Genomic DNA, 21,842 nt, shown 5'->3' with positions numbered 1-21,842 from the left:
AGCAGTGTGATGGTGTGGAGCGGCATCTCTATCACTGGAAAAAAAAACAAGCCATGTCTTCAGCTACCAAACACAAGTTTCCAAACTTTTTGTTTGATGTTTATTCATATAAAACCTTGCCTCTTTGAGGAATGTTGCCAGTACGACCTGATATACCTGATTTAGCTCTCACTTCAACAGAGGGAGGAGACACGACGTCAGGTTTCTCTTTCCTTGAAACCAGATAATCACTTTCTGGGAAACGAAACAGTGACTTCACAAGACAGTATAAAAGGAGACGCCTGCAACCTGTAGTTGTATTGCAGAGGTTTATCCTCAGGACTAATACTTAACCGATATTGCATATTGGCAAGAGTAGGAAAAAATTCCTGGATTATAGAACAGACACTTTTTACCATGGATAATCTTCAAAGGTAGGCAACAATCTGCAAGCGATTATCTTTCCCTCTTAAATCCAGAAATAGTTTTTAAATCTTGGATTATCATAGCCCAAAACACACATGATTCAGCATATATCATACTGTGAACTGATTACAGTATTTCTGTTGTTTTTAGTCTATATTCAAGTTAAGCAGGTTGCACATTATACTTAGCCGTATAGTTATTGGCGGTGACGGAGTAACAGACTACTCTTTTATTACTTTCAGTGAAAAGCTGTTTGAATAATCAGGACCAAGTGTGGGATGGCGGAGAGTGTACCCACTATGGATAACTCAGATGAGGTAAACAGCTGGTTTGCACAACTTGTTATGAGATGAGTGTTGTGGAGGACCCAAACGCACGCAACACAGTAGCTTCAGAATTAAATTCAGGATTTTATTGACCTGAATGCACAAAACCAAAAAACAAGAAACAAACAAATCTCAACACGGGGAGAACTGGCAGTCTCACTCCAAAGTCGGGAGGGCAACTCAACCGCTCTGCTGATCAGGCGTCGGGAGGGCAACTCCACCGAGCCTGTGCGTTGCTCCTGAACCACTGGTTTTACCGAAACGACCTGACAGTGCCTATAACCACTGCTGGTGATTTCCAGAAACTCATCACAGCTGGTCCAACGGAAGCGGGCGTGGCAGTGGGCGGAAACCGGGGGTGGATACTGTAGACAGACAACACAACACAGACAGAAGGGAAACAAGACAGGGAATCACACACTAGGAGCAGACAGGAACCCTAACACAACTCTTAATTAAGAAAACAATTACCATCCAAATATCTGTTGTCCTTCAAGGTAGTGTGAATGGAATGATGCATTTATTCATTACACTTTAAACTACACATTTATATCTATTACCAAGGAGTTCTATGATGCGTCGGATTCCTTCCTCGAGCTATACCGTGGGGAAGGAGAGAAAACTCCACCAGCATCACAGACTGACTGTAAGTGTGACCGGCAATAACTGATCGATTTAATGACTTCATGCAATGTGGATGAACTGAGATGTGCCTCTCTTCTCTTATGACAGACGCTCCTTCTCCAGGACAAGTCGCAGCTCTCAATGTTGAAAGCAAAGCTTCGCAATCTGTCACAGGTAAATCAGAACAATATATAAATAACACTATTATAATAATGAAAAAGCATGTAGGAAAGTATTGTCTGCATGGTTTTTAGGCTTTTATCGAGGTATGCTCTCAATATATGTTGTAAAGGTATGTTTCAGACTAAAGTAGTGGTCAATTGTATTCCTAAACCATTGCATTGTTTGCACAGAGCCCAACCCTCCTGTGCAGATTGCAGTCTACCAGGTCAGCAGTGAGTCCCTGTCTCTGCGTTGGGATACCCCTGCTGGTGAAGTGGAGAGTTACATCGTGACTTGTTGCCATGAAAGAGACGTTGTGCAAGAATCAACAGACACAAACACGCTGACTCTCAGCCACCTGAAGCCTGGGGTGTGCTACTCTCTTCTGGTGTCTACACAACTTAGGAATGGAAGAATAAGCAAGCCAGCTGCGACATCTGCCAAAACAAGTGAGTAAAATAAAATCTTTATTGCAATGAATTTTCAAATGTATGCTGCAGACTTATGCACATTTGTACCAGAATTCTGTAAAGATTTCCAAAAGAAAAGAAAAGAGGATGGAATAAGATGCAAGCATCTCTATCTCATAACTATTTACTGTAGAGATCAACATTGGTACAATGAATGTGGGTAATCCACTCAAAGCCAATGCAACAACCTTGGGATATCACACTCACACACAATGAAGGATGAAGGTTGAAAGAAAGCCAACATCAATGACATTTGGGTGATGTTATGAACCCAAACACGACGCCATTTAATCCGATATTTGTGGGTATAAAGCAGAAACAGTGGTTATTTCTTCCATGGTGGATGGCGTAAACGATAACTGTTTCCATGGATTAAAGCTACGGAGATAAGCTACGCCCCCCTCTCTGGCACAAATGTAGCAAATGACGCGAATAAACCACAAATAGTCGATCGAGTAAACTCACCATTCCTTTTGATAGTTTGATAGATATTTCCCTTTTTACCTTCGCATTGAAAATGCCGGAAGGTTATGTTTTGATCGCCGTGTATTTATTTATTTATTTATTTGTATGCGTGTTATTCGCAAAACTCAAAAAGCATGAAATTTGGTGGGATGATTGTTTATTATCCGGGGACCAGTTGATTAGATTTTGGGATCGATCGGGTCAAAGGTCAAAGGTTAAAGGTCATGAACAGGTCAAAATCTTTCGCAGAACTCAAAAAGTATTGAACCGAATCGCATGAAATTTGGTGGGATGATTGTTTATTATCCGGGGACCAGTTGATTAGATTTTGGGATCGATCGGGTCAAAGGTCAAAGGTCATGAACAGGTCAAAATCTTTCGCAGAACTCAAAAAGTATTGAACCGAATCGCATGAAATTTGGTGGGATGATTGTTTATTATCCTGGGGACCAGTTGATTAGTTTTTGGGATCGATCAGGTCAAAGGTCAAAGGTCATGAACAGGTCAAAAGCTTTCGCAGAACTCAAAAAGTATTGAACCGAATCGCATGAAATTTAGTGGGATGATTGTTTATTATCCGGGGACCAGTTGATTAGATTTTGGGATCGATCGGGTCAAAGGTCAAGGTCAAAGGTCATGAACAGGTCAAAATGTCTTGAATGTTCTGAATCGCATGAAATTTGGTGGGATGATTGGTTATTATCCGGGGACCATTTGATTAGATTTTGGGATCAATCGGGTCAAAGGTCAAGGTCAAGGTCATGGAAAGGTCAAACTCTTTTTTTACCATAGCACGATACATTTTTGTCCAATTGGCATGCAACTAATGCCAAAATGTTCATAATTCAATGCCCAATCTTGTGATATGTGAAGGTATGCGCTCTACCGAGTGCCCATTCTAGTTGATTTATGAATTGATTCAAATTAAATGAAATTGAAAAACAGATCATCTTAAATACATCTCTTTCAAGTTATTTAGCGAACAATTCAATGGAAGGCTGCATATTAGATTTTGATGTCTCTTGTTAGAAATCTAAATTGTAGGGCTCATGGCAAAACTGAAGAAAATCACAGAATGTTGCTGAAACATGAGGTTTCACTTTCTAGTATTCTTGATCGAGACCAAATAATCAAACTGACAGATTACTGACTGCAAAATAGGAACAACAAAATAAAAACAACTAAATAGGCCTTAGTGTTAAGCAGGTGTACCAATTTAAAACTATTTCACAGCAAAACAAATTTAAATGTTACAACTTTGATCCGTGCTTAAGAATGTTGAACTACCCTATAATGGGTTTAATATTAATTGTTTTCATTTCTTCAGAGACACATCTAGAGAGCTTATTGGAAGATCTGGGGTTGGAGGACCGCCTCAAAGAGAAGCTATCCCTCAGCACAATACTTCAGATAGACAAGAAGACCATCACTGATGAACCTCCCAAGTGTAACGCAGATCTCCCATGGTACTTCCTAAAGAAACTGATGATGGTTAATGTGACAGCAAGGAATGTGAAACGTACATCGGCATGTGAGTCAAGCTGTAATAATTCGCTGTTAAATCTTGCTAATCTGGTAAAAGTACAAATTCAGGTGACAGGCTAAACCCCTTGACATAATCACTGCCCTCTTTCTGTGCTCGGATGGTTTATGCAGGAACTGGCACTCAAAATGTCCATGTGTCAGTTTTCAGTTCCTCTGTTGCTTCCTAACTGTGACACAAAGCAGTGCACACTCATGCTTTGGGCCATGAGAGACATTGTTAAAAAGTACAGACCTCAGTCCCTGACCGAATCCAAGGGCTTTATTGAAGACAGAATTGTTCTGTCTGAACTTCCAATGATATCATTTGTGAGACTCGGTGACTGCTCCTTGTCCAAGTCAGAGATCCTCAATAAGCTTTTGAGCAATTCTCAGCAGTACAATGATACCTTTGTTCATCATGATATGGAGTGTGGTGACAGTCCAAGGAGAATATCCAATGGACTCGTTGAAATCTCTTGGTACCTTCCATGTGGGAACAAAACATGGACGTCTTCAGTGAGCCAGTAGCTGTAGCTAACCTTCGAGGGGACATTGCTTCATTTCAAACACAATTTTCCTTTTTGTGTCAGACATCTGCAGCAGTGTTTGTGTTCTTTGACACATTGGACTCTGAATGTGAGCTACTTACCAACCAACAACACAAGACACAGATATTTTTGGTTGGGAACCATCAAAGCAATCACTTCAGTATCGATGCTCTGGAAAATGTAGCAGCTAAGTTGGGCTTGACTAACAACAACATCCTTTTGAAAACTAAACAAATGAATGATGCAGACTTTGTCAAAACATTGGGGGAAACAGTCAGCAATGTAGTTGAGAACTCAAAAATGAAGATGAGAATTGAGCAGATGGCTGACATTGCCCACAAACTGGGAATCTTGGTTGATGAAGAGTCTTCAGAGTGCCAGACTGCCAAGAAAAATGCAGATGCCATCACGACTGAAATTCAAGATATCCTTCAATACAAAGAAGCTGAGCTGCCCTTACAAGGCCAAATATGGAAGGAACTGACTCGCTTAGAGAAGGAAGAATTTCGGCTTCGAAATGTCGGATCTAAGAATATAGAAGACTACAAAAGTGATCTTCTCCTAGAGAAAACACAACTTCGGAAAGAACAGAACTCTCATGACATTTCAAATGCAATGACATGTTTCATCAATGCAATATCAAGCCCAGAGATAGAGAGATGCTATTTCCTGAAATGGATGCGAATGAACCTCGATAACGTGTCTCGAGAGAAATTGTCTGACCTCAGGGAGCGGTACAAAGAAAAATGCAAAAATCCTGAAAACAAAGAAGAAATCAAAGACATTGACAGACAACTATCCAACAGCTCATTGGGGATTGAACACTTCTTCCGTGAAATGGGTCAGATCTATGAAGCTTCACTTTCCCTTCCAGAAACTGACCCATCACGTGAACAACTACAGCATTTGCCCAAACTATGTGCACAATTGTTACTCGATGGACTTCCTCTTGAGCTTGTAGATGGAGAAGCATCCAACATACCTCTCAGATGGATTAGTGACGTTCTTTCTCAGCTCAATGACTTGATGTCTCCTCAGAATAAGATACTGGTAGTCACTGTTCTTGGAGTTCAGAGCACAGGGAAGTCCACTCTCCTCAACACTATGTTTGGAGTGCAGTTTGCAGTCAGCAGTGGTCGATGCACTCGAGGGGCCTTCATGCTGCCATCAGAATCAATGAAGATATCAAAAAAGAACTCAACTGTGACTTCATGGTGATCATCGACACCGAGGGCTTAAAGTCACCAGAGCTTGCACAACTGGACAATAGCCACGAGCACGACAATGAGCTTGCAACACTTGTTGTTGGGCTGAGTGACGTCACCATCATCAATATTGCAATGGAGAATTCAACCGAAATGAAAGACATCCTACAAATAGTCGTGCATGCTTTCCTCCGGATGAAAGAGGTGGGCAAAAAGCCCAAATGTCAGTTTGTTCACCAGAATGTGTCAGACGTTTCAGCCCATGAGAAGAACTTACGAGACAGGAAACTGCTCATGCAACAGTTAAACGAGATGACCCAGGCAGCAGCCAAAATGGAAAAGAAAGAAGAGAACAAGAACTTCACTGATGTGATGGAGTACAGTCCAGACACCGGGAACTGCTACATTCCTGGACTCTGGAATGGAAGCCCACCAATGGCACCAGTCAATGCCGGGTACAGCGAAGCTGTGTATGAGCTGAAGAAGAACATAATCCATGTTTTGGGAAGTTGTGAGTCATCTGCTTATGATATCTTGAGGTTTACAGAGTGGATGAAAGTCTTTGGAATGCAGTAAAGCATGAAAACTTCATCTTCAGCTTCAGAAACAGCCTGGTGGCTGATGCCTACATGAGGCTGTGCACAGAATTCAACAAATGGGAATGGGAATTCAGACAACACATGTACACGTGGGTTACAGATGCAGAAACAAGGATTCGCAACTTTGGTACCGTTGCTGGGAAATCTGAGATATCTGACATGTCAGAATGTGTCAAACAGTTGAAAAGTGAAGCTTCCACAATTCTGTCTGAATGGGAGACAAAGCTTCTTGAAAACCTGGCACGGTACTTCAAGCAGACAGAGGGTCATGTCTACCTCGTTGAAGAATACAAAGAAGGCTTTAAAAGCAGTGCTAAGAGTCTTCGACGACAAATGGAGAGCTCCGTGTTTAATCAGCTCACCGCAGCAGCTGACATCAGACACGGGATGACAGAACTTGATAGAATCAAGGAGAACCACACAAAAGAATTGGAGGGGAGAGTGCGTGCATTGATCGCAGAATGTCCGGGAAAAAAGGTGAAGATGGCAGACAAAGAGCTCGACATAGAATTTGATAAGATGTGGAAAAAACAGCAAATGAACTATCCTTTTCGAAACAAAAGACTACAAATGTCAACACGTGTGTTTCCCACTGCCTGAGAGACAATCTATCACGCAAAGGGAGTCATGCATGGGAATTATTAAATAAAAAAGAGCTGAAAGATTGTGGACTGGTGCAATTCAAATATACAGTGGACGGACTTGGCAAACACTTTAAACACAAAGTCTGCCAGTTCTTCAACATTGAAGATCAGATAATGTGCTTACAAAACATAGCTGATTGTATCATTGCAATTTGCACACAGTCTGTGACTGAAAGAATGGAAATGAAAAACAATTACCATGACACTTACATCCAGGAGCTTCTACACTTGATCGATGACAAGCTGAAAAATCAGAATGTTAATATAGACATTCGGTTTGAAGTTTCCCTGAAACAGCACATCTGTGGCTTTGCAGCCAGACAGTTTCAGAAAATGCATGAGGATTACATACAGGCGAATGATCCCTCCAGATGTCTGCATCAAAACAAGGAAAAGTTTCGCACTGACTTTAAAGATGTATTCCATGACCGAGACCAGTGCCAAAAGAAGGCAGAAGAATTCACGCGTTGCTGCCTGAAGCCTGCAGTCGAAGACTTTGTCTACCGGTCCCTGGGTCCTGATATCATCGGAGACATGCTGACAAATGAGCAGTTCAGCACACGGATGTCCTTCCAGTACTCGGTTTTACTGGATTTGCTTAGAAAGGATGACTTTGAGAACTATCGGAGCTACATTTGTTCCTATGAAATGTATGTCAAGAATTGGATACTCGACCAAATAGTGGAACGCTTCTCAGAAGAGTCTACGATGTTTGAGTTTGAGGATCGACATGTGCAGTCAAGTATCAGGATCATCAATGCTGCTGTCAACAAAGCCAAAACAGAAAAGAGTGCCAACTTGGAGTCATTTGTTAAAAACGTCTGTCAGGAACTTGGTGATAAGTTGGTCATTTCCCAGGATGCTCTTGGTGCTTTCATGATCCTGAACAATGCCGACCAGGAGCAGTTTGCTCACTGGCTGACTGAGTCTGTGAAGGACATGGCACAAGTCCTTCAAGAGGAGTTTAATGAAACAGACATCCTAATGAAACTAAAAGACCTTCGTGTGAAGCCTCAGAACGAGCTTTTCACCAAACTGATTGGATGTGGTAAGCAGTGTCCATTCTGCGCAGCGCCTTGTGAGGCAGGAGGACAAGAACATAGCGAGCACTTTGCTTCACTACATCGGTCGACAGCTCTGGGTGGATACAGTTTTGTTGTCTCAAAGAAACTTGATACTGTGATATGCTCCTCTCTTGTGATCACACCAAACGGGACTTTTCAGTGTGGTGCTACAAACTGGGAAAGTCACCACTACAAGGATTACAAAGCCATTTTCCCTGACTGGAAGATCCCACCAGATGGAAGCCTTCAGGCATCAGACTACTGGAAATATGTACTCGCCAAATTCAACAAGAATTTCGCCAAAGCATTCCATGCAGAGCCTGCTGATATTCCTGTAACGTGGAACATGATTACACCTCAGCAAGCAGAGGAAAGCCTCAAAGAGTCTTTCAACATCAAGTGAGGAAGACTCCACGCATTGTGGTTACAGAGGTGCACACCCTCATAAATATTCATTATCCTCCTGTGAATATTTAGATCTTACTTGTTTTACATGATAAAAAGGAGGATCAGAAATAGTATCATGGCATTACAATATGACAAGATTAAAGACAACAGTCCTGTGACAACTTATTGTCAGCTTTCCATGAGGAGCAATAAAAATCCTCCTGACTGCAAACATTACAAACTGGTCTGGGATGAGCACAACACAGGACCGGAGGGCTCTACAGCAGGTGATGAAAGACCCAGAACATCATTGGCATATATCTACGAGGCTTCAGTGATATTGTTGAGAGGAGGAAGACAAACCCTCCCCAGCCACCACCTGTTCACCCTGCTGCCGTCTGGAAGAGATGAAGAACAATCAGCTGCCATTAGACTTTAGAACAGCTTCTTTCCTCTGGCTGAGAGTCATGAACTCATCCTCCACCCTCCATATATACATATAATACTTTTCTACATAGCACATTGAGACTACAATCCACATGTTGATGTGCAACCCTGTCGTACAAAGACAAATACAAACCGTGTCATCTTGTAATATTATGAGTACACAGATATATTTTCCAACAACTTACAATATGAGAATATGAGAAAATCACTGCAGCGCTCATATCACATTTAACATGTTTATTAAAAATAATCTGCTTTAACTATGTTTATTTTGCCATTTTAAATATGTATTGATAAATCAGTATATTGGCACATGTTAGATGATCTGACTTTCGTTTAAATGTTTTTGTGGAAGATGATTTTCATTATATTGTTATTGAAAAAATTTAACCTGCGAATCGAATGTCATAACTTTCATTTAGGTTTTTTATTTGTGACGTTTCTTATCTCAAATGTTAAAATTCTTTTTACATTTTTTTTTAAAAGGACGGTTTTATTGGATTCAGTGTGATGTACAACTGGAGTCAGAATATTTGAGTCTAACAATTGTTTCTGTGAAGTAAACGATGCAATACATTAACATTGAAATCTTTAAAACTATAATTTGTTCTGAACGTCAACGCGTAAGTTGCGATCTTATTGAGAGAATATGTTTTGCTTTTAGTTAACGTTTTAAGTTTTAAGTCTTTGTTTTAAATTCAGTTAAGTATCTGGTTCCAAATATCTACATATTTCGGTTCATGTTGTCACTTCTACATACAATTCCACATATTTTTAATCTTTCTTGTGATATTGTTCACATTTTAACATTGTTTTAATCAAGTTGTGTGTGACGTGTCATTATTTTTACTCTAAATTTAGAATATCTTCGTAAAGTATCTATGCAAAACATAATAGTTGTATCGCTCTTTTAAACTTTCTTTTATTATTATTAGTATTTCATGACAAATATTAACATTTTTAACTTTACAAAATTGATGCTGTGTTGTTTACGTTCATGCATGACAAAGTTTGTTTTAATCAAGTGCAATAAAGTGCAATAATCTTTTCCTTTCAAGTATCTGATTCCAACATTTACATGAACAAAATCAAATGATGTCGTGACTGTTAACGTGTTTACTTCCTCTGTCTACCTGTATCAATAAAGAGGCTCAAGAGTCAGACTGGCTATGAATGTCTTTAATGTTTCCCAGATCAGAATCACAGCATACAGTGTATAATAACTTCTAAAGTAAACAGAAATATCATCACCGCATTTATTTATATAGTTTTACTTTACTTTTTTTCTTTTTAAATCATCATTTTTTTAAATTCCATTTTTTTACATTTTTCTTTGTCTCAAGTCTTGGGTCTCTGAATTCAACAAAGAACGTAAAAACAAGACAACAGGTGCAACTTTGATGCAATCGAGACCGAGCTGGAGAGCGCGTCGACCTTCGCCGCCGCGTGGCGTTACCTGTGTGCGGCCCCACGCCCCACCCGCCTGACGCGAGAACGTTGAAACAAGAATAAACCGAGCCGAGCCTAACTGTGTGCACCAGCGAGTGTGTCGCTTCATAACACGGACCGGGCTCAGTGTGTGTGTGATCTGGACGTGCCCGTCCCTCAAAGCTACATCGCATCACTCTGGTCAACCTAACCTCCATACCCACAATGCAACACAGTGTGTGGAGGGAGAGAGAGGCTCTTTTCTATGAGGCGTGGTGTGGCATCGCCCCGTGTGATTCAGTAGCTACATGTAGACGCTGCTGCATGTGAAGTGAGTATTTAGTTGGTTGCACATTGTGCTCAGTGTCCTGAACCAGAGGCCACGCCCCTACACCATGACATCACTCACCGGTCACAGCGCTTGCCTCTCATCAGCAGGATACTTGAGTACAAGATATTTTCAAAATAAAATTGAAGAAACAAAGAGAAGTTGACTACAACCTCAAAAATAAAGAGCTATTAAATTATAATCTTTCATTGAAACTAGCAAACAGCATCTTAGGTCTTTTAGGTCGTGGTGGGGCTGCAGTGAAGATGTATTTCTGCTACAGTCACTTTCCTGTTGAGGAGTCATGATGCTACAGGATGCCCAATGATGATAGACAATGGGAGACAAAGTAAAAAAAATAAAGGCATTTTGTACCGCACGAAAATGATCAATGGTGTATTTCTGTGTGTCACTCATGAATCCTCAAGCGAAAGGCCATTTTTTATCCTTTTTTTGTTTGCAAACTGCACCTGTTGTCTTTTGTTGTCACAAAACAGGCATTTCATTCATTCACTAACAAAAGAAAAGAAAACAAACAAGAAACTTAATATTTACAAATATTTTTGTCTGTTTGATTCTTACACTTAAAATGTACAGTTGTTGATCCTCCTCCAGATGTTGTCTCTCTCTTTCCCTCCACGCAGTTTGCTTTTTCTTCCTCACACGTCCAGTTTCCCCAAAGTACTGACTGCAGCCACAATGGCGCCTCCAGTGTTAGCTTATAAAATAGACGGGGAAAGAACAGACCGAACTAAATATCTTGTTTCGGGTTTCAGCTCCGGTGGTTTAATAGTTGCTGTGTTGTGTTGAGGTTTCCCTCACGACCCTCTCTGCCTCCTCATCCACAGGAGTGTCAAAAGGTTCTATGGGTCGGATCCTCCGGGAAACAACCCCAAACAAAAAAACCACCGAATGTACATTTGCTGGACAAAGGGTTTTTTTTAACGATTTACAAAGGCTGCGGTCTTTTTCCCCTTCCCCCCAAATCTTTTTACAGCGGCCCTTTTGTCCCCCCTTTACGGCCCCTAGAATGCCCAAACAGTCTTTTTTGGAATTTTGGGATTTTTTGGGCTTCTCCCGCGGACACCGGGAATTTTTCTTTCGCCCCTAGGAGAATAAAAAAAAACAAACGGGTTCTAGAGGAAAAAGGGTGTAAATCGGAGGGCTCCCTGTTCCCGTGGGCTAACAAAATTACCCAGACCTTTTTTTGAAAATGCGGGGTTGCAACGTTTTCTTCTCCCTGTTTAGTCTACCCCCTTTCAATGGGGAGCGCGGAAACCCAAATTTCCCTCTTTTAAATTTAATTTACAACTATATGAGCTCACAAAAAGAAAAGAAAAAAAAAACCCCCCGGGGTTTGGGAGGGGGAGCGAACACAGCATTGTTAAATGACAAGGAATCAGGTGTTTAGTTTTTCCTGAGGGGAACCAAGAAAGGGAGGGGTAAATGAGGTTATCGGGGGGGGAAGGGGGGGGGGTTTTTTTTAATGGGGGGGATCCCGCCTTCTGCCCCCCTATCCGCGGTCTAAAGGGGCCAGCCCATGTGGAATAAATCCACACCAAAAAAAAAAAAAAACACAACCAAAACACCCCCCAAAAACCCCCAAAAACCAACAAAACCCCCCCACGAAAACAAAAAAATTTGTGAAAGGGGTTGTCTTACGCCCCTTAAAAAAAAAAGGGGGAAAAAGGGCAAGGGGGGGCCTCGTCCGGCGGGCCCCCGGGCCGGTCCTTTTGGTGGGGGATCAAAATAAACCCGGGGGGATTATTTTGGTTTTTGGGGGCGGGGTTTTTTCGGCGGGGGCTTATCGGGAAGGTGATTGTTTTGGGGAAAAACGGAGGCGGGGCAGGCCCCCCTTCCGGGGGGCCCCGAAAATTTTTGGCCCCGGCCCCCTTTTTCTCCCTTTTCCTAAATATCCCTTTTTAATTTTTCCATTTTTTTTGCGGTGGGCCAAAGTGTTGAAAAAAAGGGGGGAGGCCCCCAGGCCCGGGTGGAGGGGACTGGTAGGGTTTGGGGTCTCCGGGAAGGCTCCCCGGGGGCCCTTATCGGGCGGGGAAAAGGGGGAGGGTGGCGTCGGGCCCCGGGGGCCCGTCGGGTGGGGGGCCGGGGGGGGCACGGGGAAAGGGGGGCTCTCCCGGGGGGGAGGGGGGCGGGGCCGGGCCCCGGGGCCCGGGTTTTTTCAACAGGGTTTTTCCCGATTGGCCGCTTGTCCTTGGTTTTGGCCGGACCCAAAAGGGTTGTTTGGGGAAGAACGGGGGGCGGAGGGGGGTCCCTGGTGGGGCCCGGGGGTCTGGGGGCTCTGGCCCGCTCCAAACCCTTTTGGGGGTGGGAAAGGTGGGGTTGGGTCAAAGTGGGGGGGGGCCCCCGGTCTTTGGGGCCTTTGGGGGGGCCCCCGGGGCGGGGCGTGGGGGAAAAGGGCCCTCGGGCCGGGAGGGGGGCAGACCGGGGCCCCCCGTTGGGGGGGCCCCAACCGGGGTTTTCCCGTGGGGGCTCGGGCCCCTTGGGGGGGGTTGCCTGGCGTGGTTTTAAACGTTGGGGGGGGATGAACTTGGTGGGTTGGGGGGCCCGGGGGCCCCCCATGGGGCGGGGGGGAGCGGGGGCCCCGGGTTTTTCCCTTGGCCCCCCCCATTGAAGAAAAGTTTTTTTGGGCAAAATTGTGGACTAGGAAGGGAAAGTGTAGGCTTAAAAAATTTTTTTGGGAAGGCGGGAATTTTATCTCAAACCGTGGGTTTTTTTTTTTTTTAAAAAAAAAAAAAAAGGGGTTTAGGGAAGGGGGGGGGGGGGACAAAAATTTTAAGCAATTTTTCTGGGAAAATTCCCCAAAAAAGGGGTCCGGGGGACCAGGCCCCGGGAAAAAAGGGGAATGCGGAAGTGGTTAAACAATAAAGGGGACCCCCTTTCCTTGACAAACAACAGGAAAGAACAAGGTCCTAGGCCGGCCCCAGGTGGCTTGTCTGAAACTCGGGCCACGCGGGACGATAACAGACCGGTGTACAGAAACGGTTGAGGGGGGGGGATTTTTGGAATTAAAAAACCTGGTTATTTTGTTTCCCCCCCGACCCAAAGGGCCCAAGAATGTATTTGGGTAATAAACACAAAACCGGTTATGTGTGTTAACCCGCCGAGTCAAGGGCTTTTAAGATAAAAAAGTTCCCCTTGTTCTGTAAAGACCCCCGGTTAGAGGTGGGTCACTCCCGGAAGTCTCACCCGGTCTAAAAAATCAAAAGAGGGACCCAATCCAGAAAAGAGGAGAACCGGAAAGGGGAGGGCCGAGTATTAAACCCGAAACAAAGTTTTTTGGGGGGAAAAGTTTTCCCAAATTGGGGAGGGGGAGAACCCCCCGCCCCCGGGGGGGATATCCTAAAAAAACCTTAAAAGGGCAAGGAAAAAAAGTTTTGGGAAAAATTTTTCTTTTTTTGGCTCCGGAAAAACTCACCCTAGATTTTTTATTTTTTCTTTTTTTTTGAATAAAAAGGGTTTTTAGTTTTTACTTTCTCGGTTGGGGAACTACTTTTTGTACTTTTTTATTTCCCGAAAAAAACGGCGCCGCAGTTTAAAAAACATCGGTTTTGGGCCTATTTTTGGGACCTATTTCTTCACCTGTAACCCGAAGACCAAAGGGGAACCCGAGCGGACCCCGCCCCCGAGGTGGTCTGAGGAATCTCCGGCTCCCCATGCCTGTTACCAGGGCACTCTGACCTACCCTGGTAAGACATTTTGATAAAGGTTCCTCAGCGGAGATCCCCTGGCCACGGGTTGGGCGGGCCAAAGAACTCACCCGGTCCCTCGCGGGGGTTGCCAAAAATAGAAATTACTAATGTCCCCCACCGCCCCGAGCCTTCCCCCCGGCGTGGGGTGGACCCGATTTGAAGAAACGGTTTCCCGGGACGTCTCTCATCGGGGGTTGCGCGCCGGCCAAAAAAACCCCTGGGGTGCCGCGGCTCACAGGCCCGCGTCGAGAATCTATAAAGTTTTTGTTCCGCCCCCCCCCCTTAACTCGTCCGCCCCCGGTTTTCCCCTCCCCTCGCGAGGGAGGAACCGTGAGGGGGAGAAGAGAGGGGGCATCGTGAGGGAGCCTTAGGCACAGGTTAGCACCAGCGCCTGGGACAGTTTGCTCCCCTCCTTAGAGCACGAATTTCCCCCAAATTTGGGATTTTTTTGGGTGAAATTTTTGGAAAGAAGCCCGGGGAAAACCGAGGCGGACCCCCCTCCCGAAAAAAGTCCCCCTTTTGGTAAACCCCCAGTTATGGGTACGGTTTCCTCCACACTGGAAAGAAAACAAAGGTTTCCCTTCAGTTTAACCCCGTTTCCCCCAAACCTTTTTTTGGTTTACCAAAAAACCGGCCTTTTTTTGGGAAGTTGCCAAGAAAAAATATTAAAAATTCCCCCCCCTTGATTTACCCTCCTTTGGGAGGAGCCCAAGGTCGGGTTTTTTTTCCCCCGGGAAACCGTTTAATCACTTTCTGGGAAAAACAAAACCCCCAGGGGCCTTCACAACCCCGGGGTAAATAAAAGGAGACCCCCCTTCCCCCTTAAAGGTTTATTCCCCGGGGTTTTTCCCCCCTCAGGCAAACAAGGATAGTAGGTGGTGGGAAAAAGGCCGGGATTTAAAAGGGGACCCCTTTTCCATGGAAATTTCAAAGGGTGGGCCCCTCTCCCCCTTACTTTCCTCTTCCTTTAAAAATTATTTTTAAATTAGGTTACCACCCAAAACCCCCTTTCCATTTCCCCTCTGGTTTTCCAGTTTTTTGTTTTTGGGGGGCCTATTTTCTTTTTGGGGCGGGGTTTGAATTTAAACTTAGCCTTTGAAGGGGAAAAATAAAAACAAGTTAGGCCGGGACGGGAAAAACCCCTCTTTAAACTTTCGGGTAAAAAGGCTGTTTTAAATTTCGGGACCAAAGTGGGGTTTGGCCGGAGATTGTCCCCATTGGTAAAGATGGGAAAACCCAGCGGGTTTTGGGGGCAAAAACTTTTAAAATTAAGAAAAACAATTTAACCAAAACCTGTTGGCCTTTGGTGGGGGGAAATGAGTTATTCTTAACACTTTTAAATCCCACATTTTTTATCTATTCCAAGGGACTTGTTGCGGGAACCCCTTCCCTGGGAAGTTATCCGTGGGGAAAAGGGGAAAAACCCCCAGAACCGATGCTGAATTGTGACCGAAAATAACATTTTTGGGGGAAGAAAGGGGTAAATGGTGGGGCCTCTCCTCAGGGAAAAAAAAACGCCCTTTTTCCGGGCCCCAAACCAAAAGTTTAAAATTTTTTTTGAAACAAAAACCTTCCCCTCTTTAAGGAAATTTCCAAAAAAATATATAAAAAACCTTTTTAAAATTAATTAAAAGGGGGGAGGAAAAGGCCCAGGTTTTCTTTTAAAAACCCAAAAATATTTTGGGTAAAAAACGGGATTTAAAGAATTTAAAAAAAGGTTTTCCTTTAAACCTTGATTGTTTGAAAGGGGACCCAAACCCTTCCTTCCGTTTGCATTTGGTAGAGGAAAAAGTCCTGGTTTGGGAACCCCTTTTCCTGGTAATTTGGAGGAAAAATCTGAACTTTTTTCCTTTTAAAAAAAAAGTTTTAAAATCAAACAGGCCCCAAAACCTGATTCACCCATAACCGGGGGTTGTTACTTTTTTTGGTTTTTTGTCTAACAATTTGGGAAGGGAATTTAACAAGCCTTTTTAAATTTTGCCAAAACAATTGGGGTAAAATAAAATTTTTTTTATTCCGGGAAAATTTTAAAATTTAAATTTTGGGGGCAGATTACCCACTTTTTTAAAACCAGAATTCCTTTTTAAAATTTAAAAGAAAAAATTAATAAATAACTTTTCCCTTCAAATGTAAGGGTGAGTTTCAAACATTTAAATAAATTTAACCCATTCCAAAGCCAATGCCCGGGTTTCCCTCACAACCTGGGGAAAAGGGGAAAAAGAAACCCAACATCAAGATTTTGGGGGTAATTTTAAAACAAAACGAGATTTAATAAATTTTGTGGGATAAACAAAAAAGGGGTTTTCTTCCTTAGGGCAGCGTCCTTTTCCAGGAAAAGTGGGAGTTAAGCAAAACCCCCCTTTCCTCGGGCACAAAATTAAAAAAATTTAAAAAAAAACCCCAAAAAAATGGATGGGGAAATACCATTTTTTTGGGTTTATGATATTTCCCTTTTGTTTAAATTGTTTCAAATTAAATGAAATTTTAAAAAACCCAGATTGTTTTAAACCCCAACCCTTTAAATTTTTTAGCTAAAAATTCAATGGCATTTTTTTTGGGACCCCCCTTTTGGGGTTAGAAATCAAAAATTTTTGGCCATGAAAACTTGGAAGAAAAAACCACAAAATGTTCCCCCTAAAACCTGGGGTTTCACTTTCTGGTTTTTTAACAACCAAATAAAATCAAACGGGAAAATTCTGCCAAAAAAGGAAAAATAAAATAAAAAATTTTTTAAATTTATGTTGCGGGTTACCATTTTAAAATTTGTAAAGAAAAAAAAAAAAATTTAAATGCAACTTTACCCTCTTAAGGAAGTTAATTTTCCCCAATAAGGGTTTTTTAAAAATTCATTTTTTAAAACCAAAAAGGACACACAAACCAAAGGGAAGGTTTGGGGTTTGGGAAAAAAAGCCCAAAGAAAGTTATCCCCAGCCCCTTTTAATTCCAATTTTTGGGGAAAAGAAGAAACAGGGGTTAATTTTTCCCAAGGGGGAAGGCAAAGATTTTTCCCATGGAAAAACTTTAAAGAAACTATTTTGGAAAAAAATGTGCCCACAAAATTTAAAACTAAATGGGATGGGGTAAAGTTAATTTCCCTTTTAAAAATATTTGAAAATTTTCCTTTTTTTAAATTTGTTCAAAAAAAAGTAAAAAAACAGGTTTTTAAACCCCTTTTTAAAATTTTTTACTCCCTCTTTCTTTTGCTCGGTTGGTTTTTGGGGCCAGGAAACGGGAAAAAATCAAAATTTTCCAGGGTTTTTCATTTTAAAAGTTTCCTTGGCCTTCCTAAAACTGTGAAAAAAACAAAATCAAAAAAATCTTTGGGCCCAGAAACTTGTTAAAAAAACAAATTTATCCCCTTTAAACCAAAAATTTTCCCCAAAGGGTTTATTAAGGGGAAAAATTTTCGGTCTGAACTTAAGGGAATCTTTTTGGTGGGGGCCCTCGGGGGGTGCTCCCTTTCCCAAAGAAAAAGACCTCAATAACCCCCCCTGAAGAAAGAATTTTGGGTTTCAAAAAATGATATGGAAGTGTGGTGACGTAAAAGGATTATCCAATGGATCTTTTTGAAATCTTTGGTACCCTTTTTTGGGGGAAACAAAACATACGTTTTTCGTGGATGGTTTTGCAAACCCTTTGGGCCCCAAATTGTTCCATTTAAAACCTTTTTCCTTTTGTTCCCAAGGACACCAAAAACATGTTTTGGTTCCTTTGACATTGGGTTAAAAAAGTAAGCCTACTTCCAACCAACCAAAAAGGGAAAGAATTTTGGGTTTTGGGAACCCCCAAAACCTTTTTCAACTTTAGGATAAGAAGGCCCCTCAAAATTTTGCCGGCTAATTGGGTTTTTGATTAACAAAACCCCCTTTTCCTTTTGAAGCCAAAAAATAATGGGTTTTTTAAAACCTTTTAAAAACCCCCAAAAGTTTTAAAACCAAAAATTGGTGAGAATTAGCAGATGGTAATTCCCACAAGGGAAATTTCCTTTTAAAAATTTTTTTTAAAGGTGCCAACTCCCAAGAAAAATGCGTGATACGGTTAAAATTTCCAAAATACCTTCAAACAAAGGAATGGGTTTTAACCAACCCCAAAAATTGGGGGAAACGATGTTTTAAAAAGGAAGTTTCCTTAAACGTGGACCCTGTTTGAAGACTAAAAAAGTGATCTTTCCAGGGAAAAAAACCCTTGGAAAGAAAAAGAAAATTAAAATTTTTCAAATTCCCAATGCATGTTTCACCAATCCAATTCCCGCCCAAATAAAATTATTTCCTGAAAAAGCAAAAAAGAAATTTTCGAGAGAAATTTGGCTGCCCAAAAGGAGCTCAAAGAAAAATGAAAAATCCGAAAAAAGAAATCAAAGACATTGACAGACAACTATCCAACAGCTCATTGGGGATTGAACACTTCTTCCGTGAAATGGGTCAGATCTATGAAGCTTCACTTTCCCTTCCAGAAACTGACCCTTCACGTAAACAACTACAGCATTTGCCCAAACTATGTGCACAATTGTTATTCGGTGGACTTCCTCTTGAGCTTGTAGATGGAGAAGCATCCAACATACCTCTCAGATGGATTAGTGACGTTCTTTCTCAGCTCAATGACTTGATGTCTCCTCAGAATAAGATACTGGTAGTCACTGTTCTTGGAGTTCAGAGCACAGGGAAGTCCACTCTCCTCAACACTATGTTTGGAGTGCAGTTTGCAGTCAGCAGTGGTCGATGCACTCGAGGGGCCTTCATGCTGCTCATCAGAATCAATGAAGATATCAAAAAAGAACTCAACTGTGACTTCATGGTGATCATCGACACCGAGGGCTTAAAGTCACCAGAGCTTGCACAACTGGACAATAGCCATGAGCACGACAATGAGCTTGCAACACTTGTTGTTGGGCTGAGTGACGTCACCATCATCAATATTTCAATGGAGAATTCAACCGAAATGAAAGACATCCTAAAAATAGTCGTGCATGCTTTCCTCCGGATGACAGAGGTGGGCAAAAAGCCCAAATGTCAGTTTGTTCACCAGAATGTGTCAGACGTTTCAGCCCATGAGAAGAACTTACGAGACAGGAAACTGCTCATGCAACAGTTAAACGAGATGACCCAGGCAGCAGCCAAAATGGAAAAGAAAGAAGAGAACAAGAACTTCACTGATGTGATGGAGTACAGTCCAGACACCGGGAACTGCTACATTCCTGGACTCTGGAATGGAAACCCACCAATGGCACCAGTCAATGAAGGGTACAGCGAAGCTGTGTACGACCTGAAGAAGAACATAATCCATGTTTTGGGAAGTTGTGAGTCATCTGCTTATGATATCTTGGAGTTTACAGAGTGGATGAAAAGTCTTTGGAATGCAGTAAAGCATGAAAACTTCATCTTCAGCTTCAGAAACAGCCTGGTGGCTGATGCCTACATGAAGCTGTGCACAGAATTCAACAAATGGGAATGGGAATTCAGACAACTCATGTACACGTGGGTTACAGATGCAGAAACAAGGATTCACAACGTTGGTACCGTTGCTGGGAAATCTGAGATATCTGACTTGTCAGAATGTGTCAAACATTTGAAAAGTGAAGCTTCCACAATTCTGTCTGAATGGGAGACAAAGCTTCTTGAAAACCTGGCACGGTACTTCAAGCAGACAGAGGGTCATGTCTACCTCGTTGAAGAATACAAAGAAGTCTTTGCAACCGGTGCTAAGAGTCTTCGACGACAAATGCAGAGCTCCGTGTTTAATCAGCTCACCACAGCAGCTGACATCAGAAACGGGATGACAGAACTTGATAGAATCAAGGAGAACCACACACAAGAATTGGAGGGGAGAGTGCGTGCATTGATAGAAAAGTGTCAGAAGAAAAATATCCAAATGACAGAAAAGGAGCTGGATGAAGAATTTGACAAGATGTGGACTGAAACGGAGAAGGAACTTTCTTTTAAAGAAATGAAGTTCGATGACATTTACAACATTGTGACTCACCAGCTGCGAGAAGATGTATCACAGAAGGGAAGTTATGCATCTAAATTGTTAAGTCAAAACAGGCTGCAAGATTGTGGATTGGATCCTTTTATATACACAGCTGAAGGATTCGTAAAGCGTTGGAAAGACAAATGGAATAAGATGCGCAATGTTCAAAGTCACACAACGACTGTGCAACACTTTGCAGATTGCATCATTGATCATTGCAAACAGTTGATAAGTGATAAGATGCAAAGACAAAACAATTACCATGACACTCACATCCAGGAGATTTTAAAAGTGATTGATGAGAGGCTGCAAAACAATCAGGATGTTAAGATAGACATTCAGTTTGAAGTTTCCCTGAAACAGCACATCTGTGGCTTTGCAGCCAGACAGTTTCAGAAAATGCATGAGGATTACATACAGGCGAATGATCCTTCCAGATGTCTGAATCAAAACAAGGAAAAGTTTCGCACTGACTTTAAAGATGTATTCCATGACCGAGACCAGTGCCAAAAGAAGGCAGAAGAATTCACGCGTTGCTGCCTGAAGCCTGCAGTCGAAGACTTTGTCTACCGGTCCCTGGGTCCTGATATCATCGGAGACATGCTGACAAATGAGCAGTTCAGCACACGGATGTCCTTCCAGTACTCAGTTTTACTGGATTTGCTTAGACAGGATGACTTTGAGAACTATTGGAGCTACATTTGCTTCTATGAAGTGTATGTCAAGAATTGGATACTCGACCAAATAGTGGAACGCTTCTCAGAAGAGTCTACGATGTTTGAGTTTGAGGATCGACATGTGCAGTCAAGTATCAGGATCATCAATGCTGCTGTCAACAAAGCCAAAACAGAAAAGAGTGCCAACTTGGAGTCATTTGTTAAAAACGTCTGTCAGGAACTTGGTGATAAACTGGTCATTTCCCAGGATGCTTTTGGTGCTTTCATGATCCTGAACAATGCCGACCAGGAGCAGTTTGCTCACTGGCTGACTGAGTGTGTGAAGGACATGGCACAAGTCCTTCAAGAGGAGTTTAATGAAACAGACATCCTAATGAAACTAAAAGACCTTCGTGTGAAGCCTCAGAACGAGCTTTTCACCAAACTGATTGGATGTGGTAAGCAGTGTCCATTCTGCGCAGCGCCTTGTGAGGCAGGAGGACAAGAACATAGCGAGCACTTTGCTTCACTACATCGGCCGACAGCTCTGGGTCGATACAGATGTTCTCTCTCACAGAAACTTGATACTGATATATGCTCCTCTCTTGTGATCACACCAGACAACACTTTTCGGTGTGGTGCTACAAACTGGGAAAGTCACCACCACAAGGATTACAAAGCCATTTTCCCTGACTGGAAGATCCCACCAGATGGAAGCCTTGAGGCATCAGACTACTGGAAATATGTACTCGCCAAATTCAACAAGAAGTTCGCCAAAGCATTCAAAGCAGAGCCTGCTGATATTCCTGTAACGTGGAACATGATTACACCTCAGCAAGCAGAGGAAAGCCTCAAAGAGTCTTTCAACATCAAGTGAGGAAGA

At 42.5% G+C, this 21,842-nt stretch overlaps 1 protein-coding gene and 1 pseudogene across 1 annotated transcript; both read left to right on the top strand.

The window, feature by feature from the left end:
- The first annotated feature begins 3,940 nt into the window (after positions 1-3,940).
- LOC130212161 (up-regulator of cell proliferation-like) lies at positions 3,941-8,439 on the top strand (annotated as a pseudogene).
- A 10,229-nt stretch (positions 8,440-18,668) lies between these two features.
- LOC130212160 (interferon-induced very large GTPase 1-like) lies at positions 18,669-21,842 on the top strand. Its single transcript, XM_056443299.1, has one exon. The coding sequence runs from the start codon at positions 18,669-18,671 to the stop codon at positions 21,834-21,836; it is 3,168 nt and encodes a 1,055-aa protein (XP_056299274.1). The 3' UTR covers positions 21,837-21,842.

Source organism: Pseudoliparis swirei, chromosome 21 (assembly GCF_029220125.1).
Source record: "Pseudoliparis swirei isolate HS2019 ecotype Mariana Trench chromosome 21, NWPU_hadal_v1, whole genome shotgun sequence".
In the NCBI taxonomy this organism is placed as follows: Eukaryota; Metazoa; Chordata; class Actinopteri; order Perciformes; family Liparidae; genus Pseudoliparis; species Pseudoliparis swirei.
This window is presented reverse-complemented; position numbering and strand designations above follow the sequence as displayed.

What these genes read in the sequence shown, in the direction of transcription:
- LOC130212160 (XM_056443299.1), top strand. Translation starts at nt 18,669, where the DNA reads ATGAAAAATCCGAAAAAAGAAATCAAAGACATTGACAGACAACTATCC.